The sequence below is a fragment of the Equus quagga genome, chromosome 3 (assembly GCF_021613505.1).
Source record: "Equus quagga isolate Etosha38 chromosome 3, UCLA_HA_Equagga_1.0, whole genome shotgun sequence".
Classification (NCBI taxonomy): Eukaryota; Metazoa; Chordata; class Mammalia; order Perissodactyla; family Equidae; genus Equus; species Equus quagga.
In genome coordinates, this window is record NC_060269.1 from 40,485,888 (window position 1) to 40,509,985 (window position 24,098).

Genomic DNA, 24,098 nt, shown 5'->3' on the forward strand with positions numbered 1-24,098 from the left:
GCGCGGGGCGGGGCGGGGCGGGGCTGCGCGGGGGCGGGCCCGGGGCGCGGCGGCCCGGGCGCCAGCGAGCGAGTGGCAAGCGCGGCGAGCAGCCGAGAGGAGCGCGAGCACCAGCATGGCGGGGCTCCGACGCCCGCAGCCGGGCTGCTACTGCCGCACCGCCGCGGCCGTGAACCTCTTGCTGGGTGTCTTCCAGGTCCTCCTGCCCTGCTGTCGCCCGGGAGGGGCTCAGGGACAAGGTCAGCCTCGCGCCGCTTTTGCTCGCTTTCCCTCTCCACCCCGCCCCCCCTTCTCTTTCTTTTAGGGAACTGCTGAAATCTATAAGAGGGCGAAGGGAGGAAAGGGAAAGGGGCAGGAGGAGGAAGGAAAGCGGTTGCAATTCTCGGCTGATAACATTTTCTGACCACAGCGTCCCCTCCCACGCCCCCCGCCCCCATCCAAACAGAAAGCCGGGAAGTCGCGGGGCTCGGGGACAGCGGCGCGGACCGCTAGCCGCGCGCGCCCCGGAGCCTTTGTGCGCGGGACCCCGGCGCCCCGGGCGCAGCCCCCGCTTTGTGTAGCGCGCGCCGGGGCCCCGCCGCGGCCCGGCTTCCTGCAGCTTTGTTCCCCGAGCCCGGCCGCCCAGGACCCATCCCGCAGGCGCCCGCCCCAGATGCTGCGGGATGCGGAGCGCAGAGTGTCCCGCCTGGTGGCCTCAGCCCCTCGGTCCTCCCCGCACGACACCCCGCGACTCTGCGCGCCCTCCCCTCTGTCACAGGGGCCCCGGCGTCCACCCGCCCATTGTGTTCCCAGCCCCGGCTCGCTCCTCGGGTGGCCTCCGCTGTTAGAAGGAAAGGGAGTCTTGTTTTGGTGAGGCGGGTGCATGGCGGGGACGGTAGGGAAACAGGAAGCGTTTCTTTTCCGTGCATTAAAAACGCGGTGTCTTTTTTGGTGTTCGTGCAGCAGTTGAGCCCCTACCGAACGTGGTGGAGCTGTGGCAGGCAGAAGAAGGGGAACTCCTGCTGCCCACTCAGGTGAGGACGCCCAGGTGACAGGGCGGGTGTGGGTGTGCGAGGGAGGAGAAGCCCGGAGTCCGCCGGCCCCCCAGCGGCACAGGCGCTCGGGCCACTTTGCAAGGCAAATAAACGGTCGGCCCAGCCTAAACACCTGGCAGCGGTGGCTCTCTCGGCCTCCTCCCGCGCCATGTGACAGGGCGTGAGTCACGCCGGCCCCAAGTTCAGGAGGTGGGAGCCGAGGCCACCTCAGCAGGGCTGCGGCCAGCGGCTGCCGAACTGAGGAGAAGGGCTGGCCCCCGGGTCGGCTGTGGTCCTGGGTGGGCGAGGGACGGGTGCCCTGTTCTCTCTCTCAGCGAGCTGGTCCTGGGGGCCTGAGGACATCGAGAATGTTGATTTCAGAAATGTTCGTGAGTGGTACTTGCCATTAGCGTTAAGTACCTTTGGGATGAAGATGTGACTTTAAAAAATTGTAATCTTGGATTTTTTCCAAGTGCCTTTAATTCGTGTTAGAATACACCCTCTTAAGAACTTGAATTTCAAGTTTTGGGTTTTTTTCTTCCTATATGATGATATAATGATTGCATGTGGAAAAATAATCACTAATATTTTATTGAGATCTGTGGCATCATACAGGGTTTACTGCTGCAAAAGATACAGTCCCGCAAAGCTTTTGTGTCCGGGGTTTAACTTTTAGGAGAAATCCTCATTCACTGCAAATGTACACGTTTAAATATAATATTGTTGATTGTTTTTCAGCAGCGACGGTTGCGGCCCCAAATGTGTTTTTTTCTGGGTGGGTAGGGGGGTGGTTTGAGTTTTGAAGGAATATTCAGCCTGTGTGCGGTAATTTTTAAGGTGTTCGTTACTTCCCACATTGGTGGCGGCACTTAATTCTGTGTTGTCTCTCGTGGCTGTTTAGAAAAACAGGATGTCTAGCTGTAAGTTCACCGGAGAGGCTGTACAGTCTTATTTGTCAGTTTTCTCTCTCCTATGTGAAGCATTTAGAGTGCTGGTTTTCAGAGATTTGGAATATTCATTTTAACCAGGGCTAATGAGTAACAGCTTCAAGGCGGAGAGGTGATTTTAGAGGAAAAATTTCCTGGACCTTCCCTGAAGGCCAGCAGGCTGAATAAGACCAGTCCTTGGAGAAAAGGCCTGGTCAGGATAGGGAGCAAATAGTCTGTCTCTTAAAAGTTTATTCCCAAGTGGATTTTTGTCCTGGTTATAAATTTCACGTGTATTGTCCAAGGTTTGGAAAATACAGAAAGGTAAGAACAAAATAGAAATGGCTCATAGTCCTTCTGAGAGGACCACACTTAATATTTGATGTATTTACTTAAAACATATATAGTTATATTTGTGTGTATCAGAGTGGTTCAGCAGTGGCAGTCGTGACATTTTGGACTGGAGGATTCTTTGTTGTGGGGGGCGCTGTCCTGGGCACTGTAGGATGTCGAGCAGTAGGATGTCAAACAGTCAGAGCATCCTTGCCTCTACCCACTAGATGCCAGTGGCACTCACTCCTGCCTCTCCACCCAGCCTTGTAACAGCTAAAAATGTCTCCACACATTGCCAGATTTCCCTGGGGAGCAAAATGGCTCAGGTTGAGAAGCACTGGTGTATGTCTGTATGTATTTGCATTTTTACTCAGCTGTAGCCTCTGCCTCTTATTCGGTAGTGTTGGAAGCCAACCCAGACTGAAAGGAAAGGAAATGATAGACTCTCGTTTGTTACAGCATTCGTTGAAGATTTAGTCACTGTACTAGGAGATGGAAATGTCAAGGCCTATGAAATGATTATTTTATTTATAGGCTCAAAAGTAATTTTGTAAAATTCTTAACTTCTGGCTTTGTTTTGTTTATATGTATAATACAGTTTGTTTTGGTAAAAAAAAGTTAGCATTTGGAAGCGCTGTCTGGAATACTCACTATGGGAGCATTTATAGCTTAGCTATTTTAATCAAAGCTATAATGAAAGTGAAACTGGTACTCAAAATAATTTTCTAAATATTTCATTTCTGTCTATATATTTACCTTTTGGAGACTATTTTACCCTGCATATACCTGGGTGGGGGTGAGGATATATACAGATCTCTCTATATCTGTCTAAACTGTGTATATAAATGCATATGTATCTGCCTAAATTGTATATTTATATATATGTATCTAAATTGCAGAGAGTTCTGAGGAAAGTTATTTTTAGGGAGTTTTTTTGAAAGTATTTTGAATTTTTTTTCAGAAAAAGTTCCCTCATGTGTGCATTGGAGTCTGTCGAAAAGAGAATATTTATAGGTGTTATTTGAATTTGAGGGTTTTCTGCTTCATTAACTAGTAGGTTGGGTCAGGCAGACTTAACGATGGCCGAGATTTGTTAATCGTGGGTGAAATAGGAGCATCCGAAGATGTGGTTAAATTGAATACTAACATTTGCCAACATTGGTTATTTATATAATTATTTATTTTGGAAATGTTTTCTGTTGGTTGAGTCCTTTTTATTTTTTCTTTTTCTCGTGGGTCTCTAAGTGCTGAAGAACTTGAATAATGCATCATTAGTCAAACCACCTACAACCATTGAGTTGACCCTCTGGCCAGGCTTCCAGGATTTGACTCCTGTCTCCATTTCTTTTTGCCTCTCTGTCCTCAGTTTCCTCATCTGCAAAATGAGGGTAATAATGGTGCTGATCTCGGATGATTTTGTGAGGAGTAAGTGCCTTAAACTTAGTAAGCACTTAACATGTTACCTGTTATTTTGGCAGTATCTCAACTGACCCCTAGACTTGGTTATTGGAGAGCATGGAACAGCTTTCCTGCTTTGAAGGGGCTGAACCGTGCAGATAACTTGGCACCAAGAGGTGCTCTCTACAATTGTATAGATAGGTTATATTATTCATTCATTATTAATATCATACTTCTATAGGTAAGTTATATTATTCATTCATTATTCATATCTTTTTGTTATATACTCTTTTATGTTGTATTTTGGTGTAGGAACATAAAAAAAATTCTACCCATGGTGATAAGAAAAAAAGCCATGCAATTTTATTTGTACATTTATGGAATTTTCCGTCTCCTCTTCCTACACTCCATCTATACTTCAACACACTCAATCCAAAGTGGTGATGTTGTAGAAACCAGACACGTGTTTTCATTAGCTTAGTGTCAGGAAGTAATTGCGTGTGTACAAGATACTACTTTGTGCATCTTCTCACTTTGCCTTCAAGGTCAGACTCCTTCTGTGAAGATTCCCTGTGATCCGCTTGACCTGCTCTGACCCTCAGGGCCTTCTGCAGTCTGACCTTGTCTGCTGCTCTGGTCACTTGTCTGGGATGCTCACTCCAGCTTGACCTGTGGCTGTGCAGGCCCAATATGTTTATGTTGAGTGAAAGGATGGATGCTATTGCCCTGCTGTTTGTACAGGGCCAGTCCTTCCTGACTCCTAACTTGGCAGTGGCACTGTCACCATTTCTCCCTCTTTGAGTTTTTTGAGTGTCTGGATTTTTTCTTTGTCTTGTCTGTGTCTTGTTGCCCTAACTGGGTTCCCCTTAAGAGGGTTTGGGCTTCTAAGCTTGGTGGCCCCATTGTGGCTACAATGTTCTGCGCACAGTGGGCATTCAGTCCTTAGCCATGAGTTCTTCCGAGTGGAGGAGAGGCAGTTGTCAGTGTCCTGTTCAGTTCCCCTCTTGATGAGGTTAGTCAGTTCCGAAGATGGCAGGAGGAATGCCTGAAGTGTTGATTTCCTGTTATTGTTTAATAGTCACATTGTTGTATCAGTTCTAGCAAGAAGAGCAATCTAGTATTTGTTCTTTTAATCCATTTGGGCTGTGCTGAGATGAGAAGCCTCACTCCTGACACTCCTGGTTAGGTTTGGGATGTGGATATGGGTGCGGAGCAGGAGCACCTGTGACCTGATAGAGCCTCGTGTTGGTTTGGGCTGGGATGGGTGGGCTCAGGGCTCTGCTGGCCTTGTGTGTTCATCTCGCGAACACCTGCCGTGGGCCTGGTCCAGGTTGGCCCCTGGGATACAGTGATAAGTAGGAAAGTCTCTGCCTTTAAAAATCTCATGTCATGTTTACTCCACCCACCCCCCCACCCCCAAGCCTGAGAATGTAGATAATGGAAATTGGTAGAAAGTGAAACAGGAAATGGTACACTGAATATCTGAGTTCTTTATTATCCCTGGTACTGTATTATGTAATAGCATCTTGCTCCAGTCAGTCATTGACTAGTATTTGGAAATCTTTTTGTCATAGAGATTTACTTTTGGTTCAGTCTACTTCCACTATCAACATAAAGAAATAATAACGAACATGGGTTGCATATTACCGGCATCCCTTAAGCACTTTGCGAGTATTGACTCGTGTTAGTATACTAAAAGCTCTGATGTATTGTGACTTGATTTTATGGATGAGGAAATTGAGGCGCGGAATCCTTAAATAACTTGCCTAAGGCTGTAGGAAAGTGGCAGGAGTGGGATTTGAACCCAGGAGGTGTTTGGCTCCAGAGCCCGTGCTTTTGGCCACTACACTATCGTATGAATTTTAGCACAGTCTGACTAGGAAAGTGGAATTGTGGTGCCTGAAGGAAATAATTTCGTGTTCTGTTTTGATTTAGAAAAATTTGCGTAATGAAATTTTCAAAAACAGTCACATTCACTAGTATTTTTTGATTTATTTTTATTAAAAACATTTTTTATTGAGGTGTAATTGACGTATGACAATATATTAGTTTCAAGTGTACAACATAATGATTGGATATTTGTATAGATTGCAAAAGGATCACCACAGTAAGTCTAGGTAACGTCTGTCACCATGCCTAGTTATAAAAAAATTTTTTTTCTTGTGATGAGAACTTTTAAGATTTATTCTCTCAGCAACATTCAAATATGCAGTACATTTATCCCCATGATTTATTTATTTTATAATTGGAAGTTTGGTACCTTCTGACCACTTTCACCCATTTCACCCACCAGTCTGTTCTCTGTATCTATGAGCTTGTTTTTTTTTTAAGATTCCACGTAGAAGTGAGATCATATGGTATTTGTCTTTCTCTGACTGACTTATTTACTTAGCATAATGCCCTCATGGTCCATCCGTGTTGTCACAAATGGCAAAATTTCATTCTTTTTTATGGCTGAATGATATTCCATTATATATGTATAAACACACATGCCTGCGCGCAACATCTTCTTCATCCATTCATCCATTGGTGGCCGCTTAGGTTGTTTCCATATCTTGGCTATTGTAAGTAATGCTGTAGTGCACTTGGGGGTCCATGTATCTTTTCGAGTTAGTGTTTTCATTTTCTTCAGATAATACCCAGAAGTGGAATTGCTAGATCACATGATATTTCTATTTTTTTGAGAAATATCCATACTGTTCTTATAGTGGCTGCACCAGTTTACATTCCCACCAACAGTGCTCCAGTGTTCCCTTTTTGCCACATCCTTGTCAGCACTTGTTATTTCTTGTCTTTTTGATACTAGCCATGTATCTGACAGGTGTGGGGTGTACATCCACTAGTATTGAAGAGACAGCTAGACTGTCTTTAGCTCTGCAGACATTTATTGAACATGTGCTGGGGAAGTCACAGTGAACAAAAAAAGAAATCCACTGCCCCTGTGGAGCGTGCGTCTAGTGGAGGCATAAAGATAATGAATAAGAAATAGAATAAATTCTAAGTTATTTAGTCTGTTAGAAGGGCATCAGTGCTGTGTGGGGGCAGACTGGAGCGGGATTCAGCTGATGAAAGTTGCAGTTTCTTAGTTTAAGAGATTGAGGTAGGTCTCTTTGAGAAGGTCTTATATTTGATATTTGAGCCAGTCTTTGAAAGTGAAGAGAAAATTAGAATAGCTAGTGCAAGGGCCCTGGGGCACTGCCAGGAGGAACTGGGGGTGGGAATTACAGGATTTGGTCCCTGCCCTTTGAGAGCTTGGTGGTGTTGAGGAGCTAAGCTAGTAATCCTCTGAGATACTATTCAAGTGCTGAACTGTAGGGCCTGAGAGGAGGGAGCAGGACCAGTGTGTATTGGAGGGGTTTGTTAAGGCTTAGGGAGGGACGGGCTGCTTAGAGAGCCATGTTAGCAAATGTGGGACTAGCCTAGAGCCTCACGTGGGTGCTGGTTCCATGTTTTTATGCTGATGTTTTAAATTAGAGCCCAGAGTGCCTGCTGAAGTGTGGTTGTAGAGATTGGGGTGGGTATGTCAAGGTCAGTTGACAGTTGCTCAGTTGCAGGTTATGGAGCTTGGAGTATATCTGACTGGCAGTCAGGGAGCTCTGGTAGGTTCTCGGGCAGAGATTAACATGATGACACTGGATGCTGGGTCCGTTCCATGGGGGTGGTAAGTAATGATCGATGAGGAGGAGGATTGGTCTCATAGTGACACAGAGGATGGGTTGAAGGCAGCGAAAAGCCCCAAGTGTGGTGGCAGTGGAGGCCTGGGGTACTGGTGATGTGGGCCAATCTGCCGGTAGAAGGGGTGGAGAAGAAAGGACAGCTCTGAACTGTATTTCAGATGAGTGGGTAGGTCTTTATGGTTGGAGGTGAAGGGAGGAGAGCAGTGTACAGTGACCCTAAGGTTTGTCCACCAGTCAAAGAAGTGTGATGGTGTCCTTGACAGAGGAGGCTGGTTAGAACAGAAGCCATTTGGCAGGAACCCCTGATGTTGTTAAGTCTGGTGTTGGTCATAATTGTTTCTGGGGAGACAAAGTGCATATATTCTGGAGGCGTTCAGCTGTGGGACTGGAGCTGTCAGTTAATTCATTCTACACGTATTGGGGAGCACGCCTGAGTCTTGGCTCTTGCGAAAAGATAGGCATTTATTGAGTATCTGCATGTGTGATGGAGTGAGAAGTTGGGGCTGGAGGAAGGAATTGGGCCCCAGGGTTGCAAGCGTGGGTTGACGTTTGGAGGGAAGTAGCGTAGAGGAGTCTGGAACCAGGAGGACTGGCAGTGATGGGGAGGAAGAGGAGCGAGTTGGTAACTACCAACGGTAACTACCAGGGTTAGCGAGAAGCTGGGGGAAGGAAGAGGCCATATTCCTGAGGCCAACCGTGGCAGGCTTCAAGAAAGAATGGTCAAGAGCATGTCTGTCAGGCAGGTGACAATGTAGTGGTAATTGGGCTGCCCTTTTGTTTCTGTTTCAAGCGTCTTCTCTTTTCTTGTAACCTTTCCCGTATGTGACTTGTGGTCAGATTTGGCATGGTGGTCTGGGAGAGGATTTTGGAAACACCTCTGAGTGTGATATTTATGCTGTTTATGACATTTATCAGCCTTTTTATGTTGATGTCAGAATATATCGTATGTTCACTTAGGAAGTTCTGAGCTAAACAGTACATTTTCTATATTTGGGGATTTTAGTTATCATTAAACTTTATCTTGAGTGATTAAACTTAAACCTTAAAAAAAGGCCCTTGGAGAGGAGTGATGTGGAACTAATTTTGAGCTTTTGTTTCGGTCGTGATTTTTTAGTGGGTAGGATATTTACTTGCATGAACATCTAAGGGATCCCTTGGCTATTTATGGCTTTTAGTGGTGTCATGACCAGCGTCATTCTTTCTTTCAATAAATATTTATTGAATGCCTCCTCTGCATCAGGCACTATTTTAGACTTTCATTACAAGCTCATCACCCAGGAGATTTGAGGAACTGTTTCCTTTGGAGATTGTGTGTGCCCCCGAAACAACTGTTAAAGCATGTTCTTTTTCCATAGGGTGATTCCGAAGAGGATATGGAGGAGCATTCTGAAGAACAGAGGTAAGGAAAAAAATGGGAGTGAATCACTGCTCAACTTCCCCACTCGCTTTGGATGCTGTCTGAAGTCTTGGTATATATCTCTGTTTGTGTAGTTAATGTTATCTGTAAATACTTTTCTCTTTGGCATTTGGGGCATCTATACTGTCTAATAATTATGACTTTGTTTTAAAATAAGGCCGTACAGAAAGTTGTTAGAAACACACCTCTTCCCCACCCCACACCAAGTACACTTTTCCATGGTGTGCTTACACTCTCCTTCTTGTTTACAAACATCTGTTGAGCATCAGGTGCTGTGCTGGGTGCTGGACATGAAACGTTGAACAAGCCCTGTGTTGTGTGTAGTCGAGGATCAGGCGTTACTGTAAACAAAACAAAATAATTATGCTTATAATAAGAGTTATCAAGAATTAGATTGCCGGGCCAGCCCGGTGGCATAGTGGTTAAGTTCGCATGCTCCACCTCTGCGGCCCAGGGTTCGAAGGTTCCGATCCCAGGTGCAGACCTACACACCACTCATCAAGCCATGCTGTGGCAGCATCCGACATACAAAATAGAGGAAGATTAGCATAGATGTTAGCTCAGCGACAATCTTCCTCAAGCAAAAAGAGGAAGATTGGCAGCAGATGCTAGCTGAGGGCCAATCGTCCTCTTACAAACACAAAAAAGAATTAGATTGCTGTGATAGAGAATAATGAGGTAGATGAGGTGGTCAAGTGAGGCCCCTCTTAGGAGGTGACATTTGAGCTGAGGTCTGGAGGATGTGTAGGAGCAGCCATGCAGCAAGCAGAGAGAGAGTGCTCTGGGTGGAGGGAATGGCAGGTGCAAAGGCCCTGAGATGGGAAGCACTGGCATTAATCCAGGAATTTGGAGAAGGCCAGTGTTGTTTCTGGGATGGTGAGATGAGGGGAGACCTTAGAGGCCACAGTAAGGAGTTTGAGTTTTGTTTTTTTAAGCGTGGTGTGAGTTGTTAAAGGATTTTCAGCAGGGGCTAGCAAATTGAAAGATGTAAATTACATTTTTAAGAGAATATTTTGATTGTGGGGCAGTCTCAGTCAGTTGTCAAACTGGCATATCTGGTCCCCTGGAGGGACTTGAAGACTCTTAAGTGGTACCTGGGCACTGGGTAACTTTCAGGGAACAGCTTCTAGATCCCCAGCATCCACATATTCTCCTGAAATTGATCTGTCTGAGGTTGCAAGTTATCCTTTCCCCCCTCTTCTTTTTCAGTCTCACTTCTCCACTTTACAAAGGAAAGGCATGCCTCTTACGCAGCCCTGACCCTACTCTGTGCTTCATCCTGGGCAAACAAAGGGACAATTTGAAATATTGGTGTTGGTTAGAAGTGATTAACTCTGATTGGATGACAGATTCATGTATAACTCTGGTGGTTTTCAAATCTCTACTTTCAATAAAATTGAAGGAGGACCCAATCAAATTGGCAGTTGATAGATCATCAGAGATTATTTATTTATTTTTTTCTTTTTTGAGGAAGATTAGCCCTGAGCTAACATCTGCCGCCAATCCTCCTCTTTTTGCTGAGGAAGATTGGCCCTGAGCTAATATCTGTGCCCATCTTCCTCTACTTTATATGTGGGACGCCTGCCACAGCATGGCTTGCTGAGTGGTGCCATGTCTGCACCTGGGACCAAACCAGTGAACCCCAGGCTGCTGAAGCAGAACCTGTGAGCTTAACTGCTACACCACCTGGCTGGCCCCAGAAGTTATTTTTAATGATAGATCACTGTGATTTTTGGATAAATCATTGTGAAAGTTTAGAGAATACAGGGAAAGTGCTGTAACAAAGCTCCTGCCATTCACATCTATTCATGTGAACAAGCTTTTTCAGTGCTTACATTAAAAAAAAGAGAGATAAGGAAAATGAAATGAAATTGATGCTAACTCACCCTGTCTCATGCTAGCAGTAGGTAATAGTCATGTGAACCAATTGAGGGGAGCCGAAGCCTGTTTTATCTATCCCATTAAAGGATGCATTTTCAATAAAATTTGACTTAATGTTTAGTTACCTATCAAAATTTGTAAAATTTGTTGGTTTGATCAATTGCATACTAATAAAAATTATAATGATAATTCAGAAGATAAAAAATTTTAACACTTAGACCTTAGGGTCACAGGAAATTAAGAAAAAAGACCCCTGAAGTTTAACTTATACCCATAGTTGTGTTGCAAAAGCTTTGAACATAAAGTTACATTAGGTTAAAATTCTTTGAGGGAATATCCAGAAATACAGGAAAGCCCGTTTGTGTATTTTAAAAAATGGATGATGATGGATATCATTGTAGTGGTATTTAGATTCTACTGAATATATTTAAAAAAGTGATTGTGAATTTTATTCAAAATGCCGGAAGTTACCTTCTTTGCAACCATCTAGACTCATAGTATACAATTTTAAATGTGGGATAACTTAAATATATGAGGCAGAGGTCAGAGTTTGTCACAATCCTGTTTGGGTATGTGGGTGCGAGAAAAGGTGAGGAATACTGGTGGTGGTTCAGGCTAGGCCAGTGGTAGTGGGGTTAGAAGGACGCAGAAAATTTTGAGGTGAATTTTTGGGGTGGAACAGATTCATTTCTTGTTGACTTAGTTGTGGAGAGTGAGGGAAAGAGAAGTCATGGAGGGCTTCTAGAATTTGGCTTGAGCATCTGTGGTGGGAAAGGAGTTAGTGGGAGGGCAGCACGAACTCTGGGAATCTCCAACTTGATAGGACACGTCCAACAGAGAGGCAGGTGGGCGGTGCTGACGTCGTGTGGAGCTGCCTCTTTGGTGGGTGCGCCCCCCTGGCCGTGGCCTTGGTGCAGGTGCCTTTAACGTGTGCATCTCTTTTGCGGATGCACTTCTCTCCTTTCTCATTAATTGGAACTAGTTTCTATTGTTTTCACCCATTTTCTGTCACACTTAAAAGTATTAGTAGACTTTATCCTTCTTGGTCTTTTGACTGTCAGATTATCAGAGCGAAAGTCTAGGGGTGAGAGAGAATTGCATTAGTGGTTTGGATCAGTGGCTTTCAAACTTTTGACAGCGACTCACGTAAGAGAGACATTTTCCATCACGATTACTTACCCATAGGTAAATATGTAGATGCATGAATATGTACATGCATGCTATGTGTTTGTTTATAAAACAGTGCCTACCCTTACTATCTGTGATGTGCTCTATTTTCCTCTTTCTTTTTTTTTGTGGTAAAATATACAGAACATAAAATTTACCATTTTAACTATCTTTAAGTACAGTTCTGTGGCATTAAGTACATTCATATTGTTGTGCAACTATCACCACCATCATCTATAGGACTTGGATTTCATTAAAAAAAAATGCTGGTTCCTACTACCGGATTGATTTAAAAACTCCTAAATCAGGATTTATAGTTTTATTAACTGTGGTTTATACATTTTACTCTTCGTGGTATCAAATATTGCAATATTTTGCTGCTGTTTGATCCTAGGTGCTTTCCTTTTAACTTGGCTTCCAAGCCGCTTTGTTCTTTTGACTTTTTGTGGTTGAGATTTGTTCCTTATCTGTAAAAACAAGATCGTGACATGGGTTGGGTGCTGCTAATAGAAAACTTTCTTTGTGTCCATTTTCTAAAATGTAGATACTGGAATTCTCTCCCAGAATCCTCTCTCTGTTGGAAACTAGACTTTTGGTGGTGAACACAATGCAGTCTGTACAGAAGTGGAAATATAATGATTTACACCTGAAATTTATATAATGTTATAAACCAATGGGACCTCAATAAAAAAATTTAAAAAAAATAAAAAAGAAGAATTCTCTCTGTAAGTGTAATGCCCTGTGATGGATAAATTAGTCACCTAAGTACTTACCTTTCATTTACCTGCACAATTGGGAATCTTTTTTTAATGAAAATTTTAATACCCTCAAAGCTTATATAATCAAATTGCTACTTTTCAAATAAACCTTTTATTTTAGAATAGATTTAGACTTACAGAAAAGCTGTAGAGATGGTACAGAGAGTTCCCATATATTCCTCAGGCGGTTTATCTATGGAATGTCTTCCATGACTGAGATGCATTTGTCACAGCAGAGAAGCCAACATTGGTACGTTACCAACATTACCATGAACGAAATGGCATACTTTATTCAGATTTCACTAGTTTTTCCCTAATGTCCTTTTCCTACCCAGGATCCCACATCACTTTTAGTTGTCATGTCTCTTTGGGATCCTCTTGGTGTGAAAGTTTGTCACACTTTCCTTGTTTTTGCAGCCTTGACAGTTTGGAGGAGTGCAGTTTGAGGAGGTGTTCTGTAAAATGCTCCTCAGTTTGGGGTTGGCTGATGTTTTATCCTCATGGGGTTATGGGTTTTGGGGAGGAAGACCACAGCTATAAACTGCTCTTCTCATCACATATCAGGGATATCTACTCTCAACATGACTTCTCCCTTTAATGTTGACCTTGATCGCCTGGTCATGGCTGAGGTACTGTCTGTCAGGTTTCTCCACTGTAAACTGACTCTTTTTTCACCTCGTTCCATGCTACCCTCTTAGGAGGCAAGTCATTAAATGGAGTTAAGCTCCACTTGCAGAAATTATTTGGAATTCTTCTGTGTGGGAGATTTGTCTCTTCTCCCTCATTCTTTTTTCATTCAGTCATTTATATCACTATGGACTCATGAATATTTATTTTATACTTTGGGTTATAATCCAATACTAGATTTGCCCTGCTATTTTAATGTCGTTTATCCTTACTCTAATTTATGCAGTTATTAGTATCTCCTTACACATTTTTCAAACATTTTTGTGATTTCCATTTTAATTACTACCCACAATGCCAACTCTTAATGATATTAAGACGGACTTGAAGTCAGTAGTGGCAACACTTATGAATTCCAGAAAGTGAAGGCATTGTCTCTGAGAGAACCTATATGGAGGGTCAATTACTACTTTGGGGCTGGAGAATAGATTTGACCATAAAACAGAGTCTCAGTATGTCCCAAGAACAGGGTAGGTGGCACTGACGTCTGTCACTGGAGAGAATCTAGATAGTGTAGAGGGCTCATGTCTTGCCCCCCCAGACTGTCAAAGCTGTGGACCAGACTACTGTTACTTCTGGGGTACACTGTTCTAGAGTAGCTGGCCTGTGATCTCCAACACAGTTTGGGAAAGCTTTCAGGATAATTGGCCTCATTGGAGATTTTGTTTATATTATCTTGACTTCATCTTCTATGAATGCTATGTAATTATATTTGGTCAAAAGCCAGAAAAGCAATATTGGAAAAACTTTCTTCCCTCTTTCCTCTCCATCCCCATTTTTCTCCTGGGTGTTCTCAGATATCAGCAGTAATCTATTCCTTTGCTGAGAAAGAAAGATTGCTATTGGGGATTCAGTGATGAGAGCAAATGAGAGCTGACTTCAGCCCTTACTAGAACTGAATCCTCTCTGGGAAGCCTGTCTGGCTCTCTGTACGTATCTCTAATAGGCCTTTTTGGGGTGTATTTGTTAGAATGGGAAAAGTTTAAGCATTGGCCAAGTATGAATAGTGTATTATTTCAGCTTTTAAAAATGGTTTTATAAAAACCATAAAAATTGATTGGCTAGGTGCAGTGTCTGGAAGGTTTTTTTTTTTAAATATGCTTTTATCTGATGAGTAACAGCAGCAAAATGTGTTCTCCTGAAACAGTTATGTCAGTTAAAGGCAGATGCTAAGAGTCAGAATGTGAAGAAAGTCTCGTTAACCTCCAGCAACATACTGAAAAATATAATTGCAGACAAAAATGACTTAATCTTTAGGGAAACTTCCTTTTGGCCATGCTGGGGATGTCAGAGCTCCCACAGGGAATGGAACTACTTTTCTCTTTTCTTTGTTCTCCTTCAGAAATTGGAAGCTGTGTTTTCAGCACAACCCCACAGTTCCTTACCTGTCGATAGGATCTTATATTTTAACCTGAACTTGCCTCCCCAGGCCTCCAGTGGGGACGCTTCTCTTCCCACCTGTCACTTCCCTAGGCCATCTTGCCTGTTCTCTTGGGTTTTTATATATTTTTATATATATATATAGAATGAACTTGAACTCACATTGTGCCTTCTGCCCAGGGGTCCCACCTGTTCACTTGCCCACAGAGGTCTCCCTTTAGCCTTCAGGTCCTACTAAATTAGTGTGTCCTGAAGCGAGCTCTTGGGCTTAGTTCCCTCTCGCCCTCCCCCTCCGCTGCTCCTCCTGCAGAGCCCCTTTTGGTGAATGGCTGCCCCATGCATTCATTTGCATGAGCCAGAAATCAGGATGCCCCTTGACTCGTCTGATATTGCCCACCCCCAGTAGATGACTGGGTATGGCTGGATCATCTTCAGATGCTCTCCTGCCTCCATTTTATAGCTACTGCAGCCTGTTCTCCATGTTCCTACCCAGTGACGTATCTAAGCCATACATCCTTTCCTGTCATTCCTCTTACAAACAGCCTTTTGTGGAGTACCTTACCTTCAGGATAAAGTGCAGATGCCCGAGCGTGGAATAGAAGGCCTCTTGTGGATCTAGGCCCTGCTCAGCTCTTCAGCCTTCCTCCTCCTGCTTCTCACTTTCCCTCTCTCTTTTTTTGCCAAAATACGTTTCTTTTCCCTGGCTCACCCCCTCACCTGCCTAACTCCATCGGTCCAGCTCCACGTAGCACCGTGGCAGTTCTCCCAGCATGGGGCGCCTCCTCCTCGCCTCCTCCGCTGCTTCAGATTGCCTTTCTCAGGAGGCCCAAGCGCCTGTCTGTCTCATTCAGCTGATTCCCCAGCACCTAACACCTAGGCGAAGAGCTGCTAAGTGAGGGGATGCAAGCTCCTCTGTTTAAGTCTTTGAAATCGATCACTTGTGATGTTTCACGTGTTCTTCATATCCAAGCCCACAAGCCATGTTTGCCATTGAAACCACGGTACTGGTATTAGTGTTAGAGCTTGTGGTTTTTAAATTCGATTATTGCAGTTGGTGTGTTTGTAAAGAGAATGGGTTATTAGCTCCATCTGTATGTGCCCCATGGTCCCTTCCATGGGCTTGCATGGGCCCTGAGAGGGTTGCAGAATGAATCCTTTCAAGCATGGTCTTCATGGCCATAAAAGTGTAAAATGAATTTCCTTGGACTGTAATAGATCTCATAGTTTAGGTGTTCTCCCTAAATATAAGCTTTTAAACAGGGTTCTTGGTATATATTAAGATTACTTTCAAGCCACAGAAACCTTTTTGGGTTTTTTAGGCTGTGAAATTTTCAGCAAAGCTTTTGACACTTATATAATTACTTAGGCCTCAACTAGAATCAATTAGAAAAATAGAATAGGATCAGAATCCTAATTCTGATTTTCATTGAAGTTTTTACTTCTGGATGTATCTTTTTACAGACACTTTTTAGGCTTACGGTGATTTGTATCTTTATATTGAAAAAGATATTTGAATCAACTTTAATAATTCCAGGTGTATTTGAAGGGTTAATCTAGGATAAAAGCAGGCAAAATGCTTCCTTAATGTTGACGTTCCTGAAACAAAAAAGTGGCATTGAAGTCTGGAAAGCTTGGGTATGGTCTGTAAATATGGCGTATCCAGCTCCAGAGCCTCGCTATTTGTTACTTTAGACTAGGCCTGCCTTTAGGAGAAATGGCTTAACTCAGCCTTAAAAGTCCGACTCTCAGCTGGCTTCATTCCACATGCCACTCAGTGGCTTGACTGATTATTTATTACTATTCGTCACAGTGTTGAACAGTAAAGTAACTCTCTGGGATCCATTCAGTCGGATGTGTGTTCTGGAGAAAGAGCTAGGCAGATTCAGCAGCCTAGGAAGACGTGCCCATGGAAATTATAACATGGTTAAAAGGTATATAAAAGACTAGTGAGCTGCCTATTTCAGACGAGGGTGAAGGTACCCTTGTGAGCAGGGGAGAGACTTGGGTGTTTGCCGTTGGGAACCCAGCTTACATCTTTAGGAAGGCTTATAGCTCTACAGTGAGAGATGAGCTGACTTTTTGGCCGTTTTAGGCTTCTTTTATCTAGGGAGCATCGTGCTTTGCGTTGCTCTTGTCTTGTCATGGTGCGTTGATGAGAAATAAAAGTATTCTTTAGATGGATCCCAATATATTGGCAGCACTATAGATTAGCTCTGTAAATGTGTTCGAGACTTGTTGTGACACCAAGCTTATTGCTTAAGAAGGTGGCAGAGCTGGGGGATTTCAAGGTTCAAAGGAGAAATTTAGTTTCCCAAGGCAGTATTCTCTGTCTAGGAACACCAGTATTAAGATAATGGGGTCTCCTGGGAGCTTGTTACTCTAGCTTTCAATGAATTGTCATCAAATTATTAGTTTGTTGTTACAGTCTTCCACATATGAAATATGACTCTAGAGTAACAGTAATTTTCCCCTCCAATAAATGTAACAAAAGAATGTTGCCACTTTACAAGTAATTACTATGGTAGGCTAGAAAGTGTTTCACAGATGTGCTCAATAAAGATGTGTTCAGAACCACTGTTTTAGGATTTCCTTTGCGACTAATTTATAAATGATAGAAGAAAAAGTCTTGTTGCCTTGTTCCTTCCCAATGTTTTCCTCCAAAGTAGTAGGATGTAGTTCTAGAAAGTCTACATGAAAATTCTTTGAAATTAAGAAAAGAATTCAAAAATTTTTGAGAATTTTCAGTCATTTAAAAATTACTCGCTGATTATTCCTTTTTTTTCCTCCAAAAATCTTTTAGTAAAATGTGTATTCCAGGAAGATGGCCATATTCACCTTATTTATTTTCTCTACAACACAGATACTTATCCCAGTCTGAGAAACGTGGGTTTTGTGCCATATTGGCCTTTTCCCTTATGCCAGTTCCTCTTGTTTTTACCCAGTTTGTTCAGGTATTTCACTCCAAAAACATGGCTCTGAGTGACATGCGGCTCTCGGGCTAAAACTAAACTCTTCCGATAGGAAAGAGGACTTGCCACCTGGGAATTGTCCAAAGACGGCCACCGCTGCATGTGAAGGTAGCTGACAGACATTAGCTTCAATAAGAGCAGACATGGTGTGCGGCCTCCCACCTTGCCCATTGTGAAAATGTACGCAGAAATAACTCATTTTGATGTCATGCCTTGTACAACGTTGACTTTTAGAGTTGTGCTGCCTTGTGAATGTGGTTCCTTTAACTGCCACTAAATTACTGATAACAGGTGAAGTCCAGCTTGAATAACATGCAGACAATGTCCCAGTTGATAGTCATGGCCGATGTGTGTAGTGTGAAGTCTTGGAGAAGTAATTCTTCTGAGGTCATGATTAATCTTTATCTCTTCAAATCAGGCCATGCTGATCCAGTTAATCCAATAAAATTGGATTTGAGTAATTGCTCTCTTATTACACTTTACCTTTACAGAGGACTCTCGCTTGTGTTGTCCTTAAGCAGCCAGATATTCCCATTTTACAGATGAGGATGCAAGTTCACGGGGTGGTAAAACGATCTAAGATGACAGAGCTGTGAAGTGGCACAACAGGCCTGTAATGTGAGGTGTCTTCTCTCTAGATGCACTTGTCTGCTGTGTCTCTGAAGTGAAGTAGGTTGGAAAATCATTTTCCCAATTAGATAAACTGGTAGTCTGCTCTCTGAAGGAGGAGACTAAGTTTAAGATCGATGGGTGGAAGCAACTGAATTCTTCAGTAAACCCTAGTATTGTAGTAGCATATGGTGCCTAGCCAACTCCTGAAAAAAATGAGCATGGCTCTTGTAAGAAAGACCCAGCGTTGGGACTTTAATAATCCTTTACTGGGTGCTAGAGAGCTTCTTTAGTGTTTCACTCTTTTCTAAGTGTTGCTCACCCACTGACATTCAGTTGCATGGCTTTTAAAATGCTCTGGAAAGTTTGAGTCTGGAATTTTAGCATTACCTTGTGGAACACATGCCACTGTTGTGTGTACTAAGAGGTTGCCTTCAGTCCTTGGACGGACGTGCTGTCCGGTTAGCTTGCTTTGCTTTGTGATGAGATATTTTCAGCTTCAAGTAACAGAAAACCCTGACTCAACCAGCTCAAACAATAGAGAATGTATTATGTCACCTAGCAAGAAGCCTGGAGGCAGGGCGGTTCTTCGGGGTGGTTTATTCAGCCGGTGAGCTCAGCCCCAGGCAGCCAGGCTGTTTCTACCTGTCTGTTCTGCTGGCTCAGGGTACTGCCCAGCTCCCCTCAAGGTTGCTGGAGGACTGCAGACCTCACAGCCTCTCGTTCCTCCCATTTGTACATCCGGAGGCAGGTTGAAAGAACCTTTGTCCTGTGCTGCTTCTTTCTCAGGAGCACCCTTCCCAGACTTCCCCTTCCATCTCACCAGTGAAAGTGAGTCCATGCTCCCCTTGAACCACTCCCCGGCCTAAGGGAGTTGGTGGGACCCTCCCTCACCCACCCGGCTTTCTTTTGCAGCAGGGTTTCCCAGTCACCAGGGAGTGGCACTCACTGAGCACACCAGGGCTGTGCCTGTATGGGACAAGGGATGGACAGTGCGAAGTGCGCGCTACCCCGTGCTCCTCGCTTGGGCTGAGTGAGGAATGAGGGGCTAGGGCAGCGTTTCTCAAAGTGTAGTCCTGGGCCCGGCAGGATCAGCACCACCTGGGAACCTGTTCGACCAGCCAGTTCTGAGACCCCACCCCAGGCCTACTGAATCAGAAGCTCTAGGGGAGGGGCCTGGCTCTGTTTTAACAAGCCCTCCAGGTGATTCTGATGCATGCTCAAGTTTGCGAACCATTAGTCCAGATCAAGGCATCTAAGGAAATACATTTCAAAATACATGTTTGGTTGCAGATTAAATAATAAGAGGCAGAAAGGGTCTTGTAGGTACAACAGTGGAGTGGAAGTTGGGAGACCGAGGTGGTTTTTCAGCACTGCTCACTGTCGCAGACCCAAACCTAGAATCCATACATATTCTCTTCATATGGTATCAGGTTTCAGCGGGCTGATCCAATTTTTCTCAAAGAGTTCTGTCATGGTTGTGGGGGTGGGGGTGGGGTTTCAGGCTGAGCTTCAGCGTCCACCCGTCCGGGTCCACCATGCCCTGGCACGCCTGGTAAACAGGTGGGTTAGGCCATGGCAGGTCAGCTTCCAAGGGAGAACTGAGGAACTTTCTCAAGAGATAATTCATTCATTATAAGAGAAGTGAGTCTGGCGGAAAACCTTGGCCCAGAAACAAAAAGTCTCAGTTATTGGGTGGGAGTGGCCACTCACAGGACAGGGTGGTGTGTGTACTCACATCTGTCTCCTGGCTCGGCTCCCTCTGGGCACGTGGCTGTGTGTGTGTGTGTGTGTGTGTGTGTGTGAGAGAGAGAGAGAGAGTGAGAGTGTGTGAGTCTGTGGGGGAGTGGTTGGGGCATGAGGAAGGATATTACTTACTTAGGTAAAAACTGAAAGAAATGTTCTAAAAATTCTGTGAGAAACCCGGGTAGGCGGAAGCCACACTGGCACCATCCACACTGAAGGGAACTTCCACACCCTGCCTGACTCCCCCAGCCCCTACCTGGGGTCAGGAAAGCTTGCAGGGATGGTGCCCTGGAGCAGGGTGGGAGCTGGAGAGAAGGAGTAAAATTGGGACAAGGGGCTGGGATGGTTGAGCCTGTCACGTGACACATCAGAGGAGAGAGGCCTCCCCAACCAAACCACAGCCTGGGGATTCCCTGTGGCTCTTTCATGGTGCAGTGGGAGGATTTGCTGGCTGAGGGGGCGGGATGGTGGAGGGCAAGGGGGAAGAAACCCAAGTTCAAGTGTGGTGTATTAGTTTCCTGGGGCTGCCATAACAACGTTCCACCGACTGCGTGGCTTCAAACACCAGAAGTGTATTCTCTCTCTGTTCTGGAGGCTTGAAGTTTGAAAGCAAGCTGTTGGCAGGGCCATGCTCCATCGGAAACCCACAGAGAGGAGTCCTTCCTTGTCTCTTCCTAGCTTCTGGTGATTGCGGGCAGTCGTTGGTGTTCCCTGGTTTGCTTCTGCATCACACCAGTCTCAGCCTCTGTCGTCACATGGCATTCTCCCTGTGTGTCTCCGTGTCTTCACGTGGCTGCCTTCTTCTAAGGACATATTGTGTTATATTAGGGGCCCACCCACTCCACTGTGGCCTCGTCTTAACTGATGATGTCTGCACTGACCCTGTTTCCAAATGAGTCCACATTCTGAGGTCCTGGGGGTTAGGACTTCAACTTATCATTTTAGGGGGACACGATTCAACCCATAACCTACAGAGACTCATCTGGGAGCCCCTGTGAGGGTTGGCTCGCCTCCTTTCCCTGCCCATCCCCCAACTCTCAGGCTCCTAGGAAATAACTTTGGGATTGGGCTGGCGCTCGGTTAAGTGATAGGCTGTGAACTTTCATTTCTTAGAGCCCGCCGCAGCCCTGGGTACCAGGGTGCCAGCAGCAGCTACAAGCCTCACGGATTTTCTTACCAACTCATTGAAACTGGCCTTTTGGTCGAATGGATTTTATTTCTAAGTTATTTCTTTGCCTATCTGTAAGCGCATATCCAAAGGAATTCTTTATTTTATTTACACAAAATTGTGAGGGCTGGAGACAGGTATTTTTTTCTTTTGTGATTTTTTTTCTTGTGGGAAATAAGTGGGAAGATTTAAGAGTATTTCAATATATACTGAAGCTTAGCAAGTAGACAAAGCCTTGAAATCAAACCACATCCTTTTGATTAGAATTCAGAAAAATACAACTTACTGAAGCAGCTGCCAGGCCGTTTGTGCTGTGTTGTGTCTGTGTGCCTAAGTATCTTAAACTTGCTTCGTTACCAATTTAAACTGAAGCGAATGAAAGCGTGTGGGTGGATTCACAGGCTGAAGCAGATCCGCACGAGCCATTTATTGGTTTGGCGGGAGAAGCCTTTTCCTTTTTCCTGGAAATGCTTGAATCAAGATTAGTCTCTTTCTGCTTCCATGTATTTTAACTGTAGTTATCCAGGTGTATAATAGTGCTCATGTAAGGAAAAGTTGCTGTTACTGTGAATTTTAATACTTCACCTATAAGTCTATTTCAGGTGGATAAGTCTCATATCCAAATTGCCTGTTAGTCTGACTTTCATGTAACTTAATTAGCAGATTCGTGTTTTGGGAAAATCTGATCTGTGATCCTGAAATTGGTTACGGTTGGCTTAATTCTTGGGTAATTAGGCACCTTCACAGCGACTCCTCCAGTCATTAGAGGGCTGGGGTAATTTGAGGTTGAAATATGAGAGTGAGATGGAGAAAGGACTTGCTCTCTATTCCTTAATCTTTTAATCCATTTAACCTGGGTTGTAAATTCAGGCTTCGTTTTAATTTGAAAGTATGTTTAGGTAGTTTGGAAGGAGTTTCATTAATTCACCACATTTAGACCATAATTAAGGGAGGAAGGTTATCCCTAATTGCCTTAACTTCTCGAAATTATCGTGGGTACAGTAAGGGTCCATTAAAGTTATGTCGCTCCTCGTTGGAAACCGAAATTCTAGATCTAAAAAATGAGCCTAAAACCAAACCCAAACAAATCTGGCCAACGCACAGCCCAGTTCAGAGATGCATCACGGGCACTGTCCTGCGAGTTCAGAAACACATTTGTGGCATGTGGAATAGTGCTTTTGGACACAGGTACCAAGTAACCTGGTTTATTGCTGAGTTGAAAGGCTATCTGTCACTTAAATGCACGCTATTTACATTTTCTTTTTATTTCTGCCTTTGCACTGGGGATAAAAGGAGAAACTGGAGGAGATGCCCCAGGAGACCAGCACACTTAATATTGACTGATGAAAGGAGGGAAGAGGGTAGGAGGAGTAAGTGGAATAGGGAACTGGTAAAGAAAGGGAGAAGAGAGAAAACTTAGAGTCTGCACTGCGGGCATTTTTTTTGTCTACACTCTCCTTTTTTTAGGGATTTTGATCAGGTAGATGGTGATTATAGGTGTTAATCATAGGAAATTAAATCACCATCTTTGAATTCTTTTCTCAGTGATCCGTGTCAGTGTTCTGTCCCTCTGTAATCAAATCATTCAGGTGGCCAGTAAAAGTCGTTTTTATTCCTGCGAGTCTGTTTAGGGACACCTTTACATATTTTGTCACATTTGTCATTTTATTCTAATTTGTACAGTTTGTGCATTGATTTTTTTTAACGTTATAGAAAAAGCCCTCTGTTCACATTTAATATAGTTAATCTCTGGATTACTTTTTAGTAGTACTTTTGTAGAGTTTTTTTAAGCTTTCTTTTGGTTCCCGAAATAAAGACTTTTAGTATCCAAAAGTTATTTAGGTTATTATACTATGTTAGTTTTCTAAACTTATATAGCTTTCAGAGTATTTTTCTTGTGGAGCAATGTCAGTTTTGGATCTTTGTGGCAGCACCCAGCACATGTTATTCCTACTAAAAAATAGAAACCTGATTAAGAGATGTTAGCATCTCTTAGTAGTACTCCTTATTATAGTAAAAAGTTAAATACTTAGCTTTTAATTTTTATGGAAATTGAAGCCCTAAAATTTTCATTGATGGAAATTGAAGCCTTGAAAGTTAAGTCTGTCCTGCCTTCAGGTAGGGGGGACTTGAGCATTTCATGTTATGCCACTGCACACGGGTTTGCCAGGCTGCCCTGCCGCCCTGGGAGCCATGTCCTCCCAGAGGCCCATCTTATTCACCTTTGTACAAAATCACCTTATGGGCAAGTCCTAAACCTTGACTCTCTTTGCTTCAGCTTTTGTTATATTGGGCAGATATTCCTTTTGTAGCCTAAAAAAATTCATTTAGACATTAAATTAAAATGTTAATTTTTAAAACTAAGTGTGCTTTAGCATACTGGTTTTTCTGTGCAGTTGCTAACATATCTCCTTTTTAGTTTAAAGCACGTTGCTGTGTATTCTCATTTGATCCACATGACATTGTAAAGCAGATCTCATCTGGAATATGAGAATAAGGAAACCAGGATTCTGAGTGTCGAGGACTAATGTTTATTGCACATTTTTTATTTATGATTGTTTTTTAAAAATAAGTATTGGCTTATTTAATTCATAGAACTTCCCATGGGAAGATAGCCTTGTCTCCGTTTTACAAATGTGGCTGTTGAGACTCATGCCTCTCGCCGTTTCAGTTCTTGCCTGCATGGAGATGAGTTAGAGCTGAGACTGGAGTCCAGATATCAAGCCACCAGACTTTGAATTTCTCACACTTACAGGCATGTCAATTGAAATGCTTAGGAAATTCTCACTTGCTGTCATTTCTGTTAGTTTCTCCCTCTTCTAAGATGAGTAGAACAAGAAAAGCGGGATGGAATAGTATCATTTGCATGCATTGAAATAATGTTAATTCATGTAAGCTGGGAAAATGCAATATTGATTTATGGAAACTTCGGCCTAAGTTTGTTTAAAAGGACAATTTTTAAAAAATATATA

At 43.6% G+C, this 24,098-nt stretch overlaps 1 protein-coding gene across 1 annotated transcript in view; it reads left to right on the forward strand.

Moving 5' to 3' along the window:
- Window positions 1-74: 74 nt before the first annotated feature.
- TMEM131L (transmembrane 131 like) overlaps window positions 75-24,098 on the forward strand; it is a 150,495-nt gene continuing 126,471 nt past the window's right edge. The window contains exons 1-3 of the mRNA XM_046656334.1: window positions 75-239; window positions 943-1,013; window positions 8,703-8,746. Of these exons, the coding sequence (XP_046512290.1) occupies window positions 116-239; window positions 943-1,013; window positions 8,703-8,746 (239 nt within the window). The 5' untranslated portion in view covers window positions 75-115. The remainder of the gene's footprint in view (window positions 240-942; window positions 1,014-8,702; window positions 8,747-24,098) is intronic.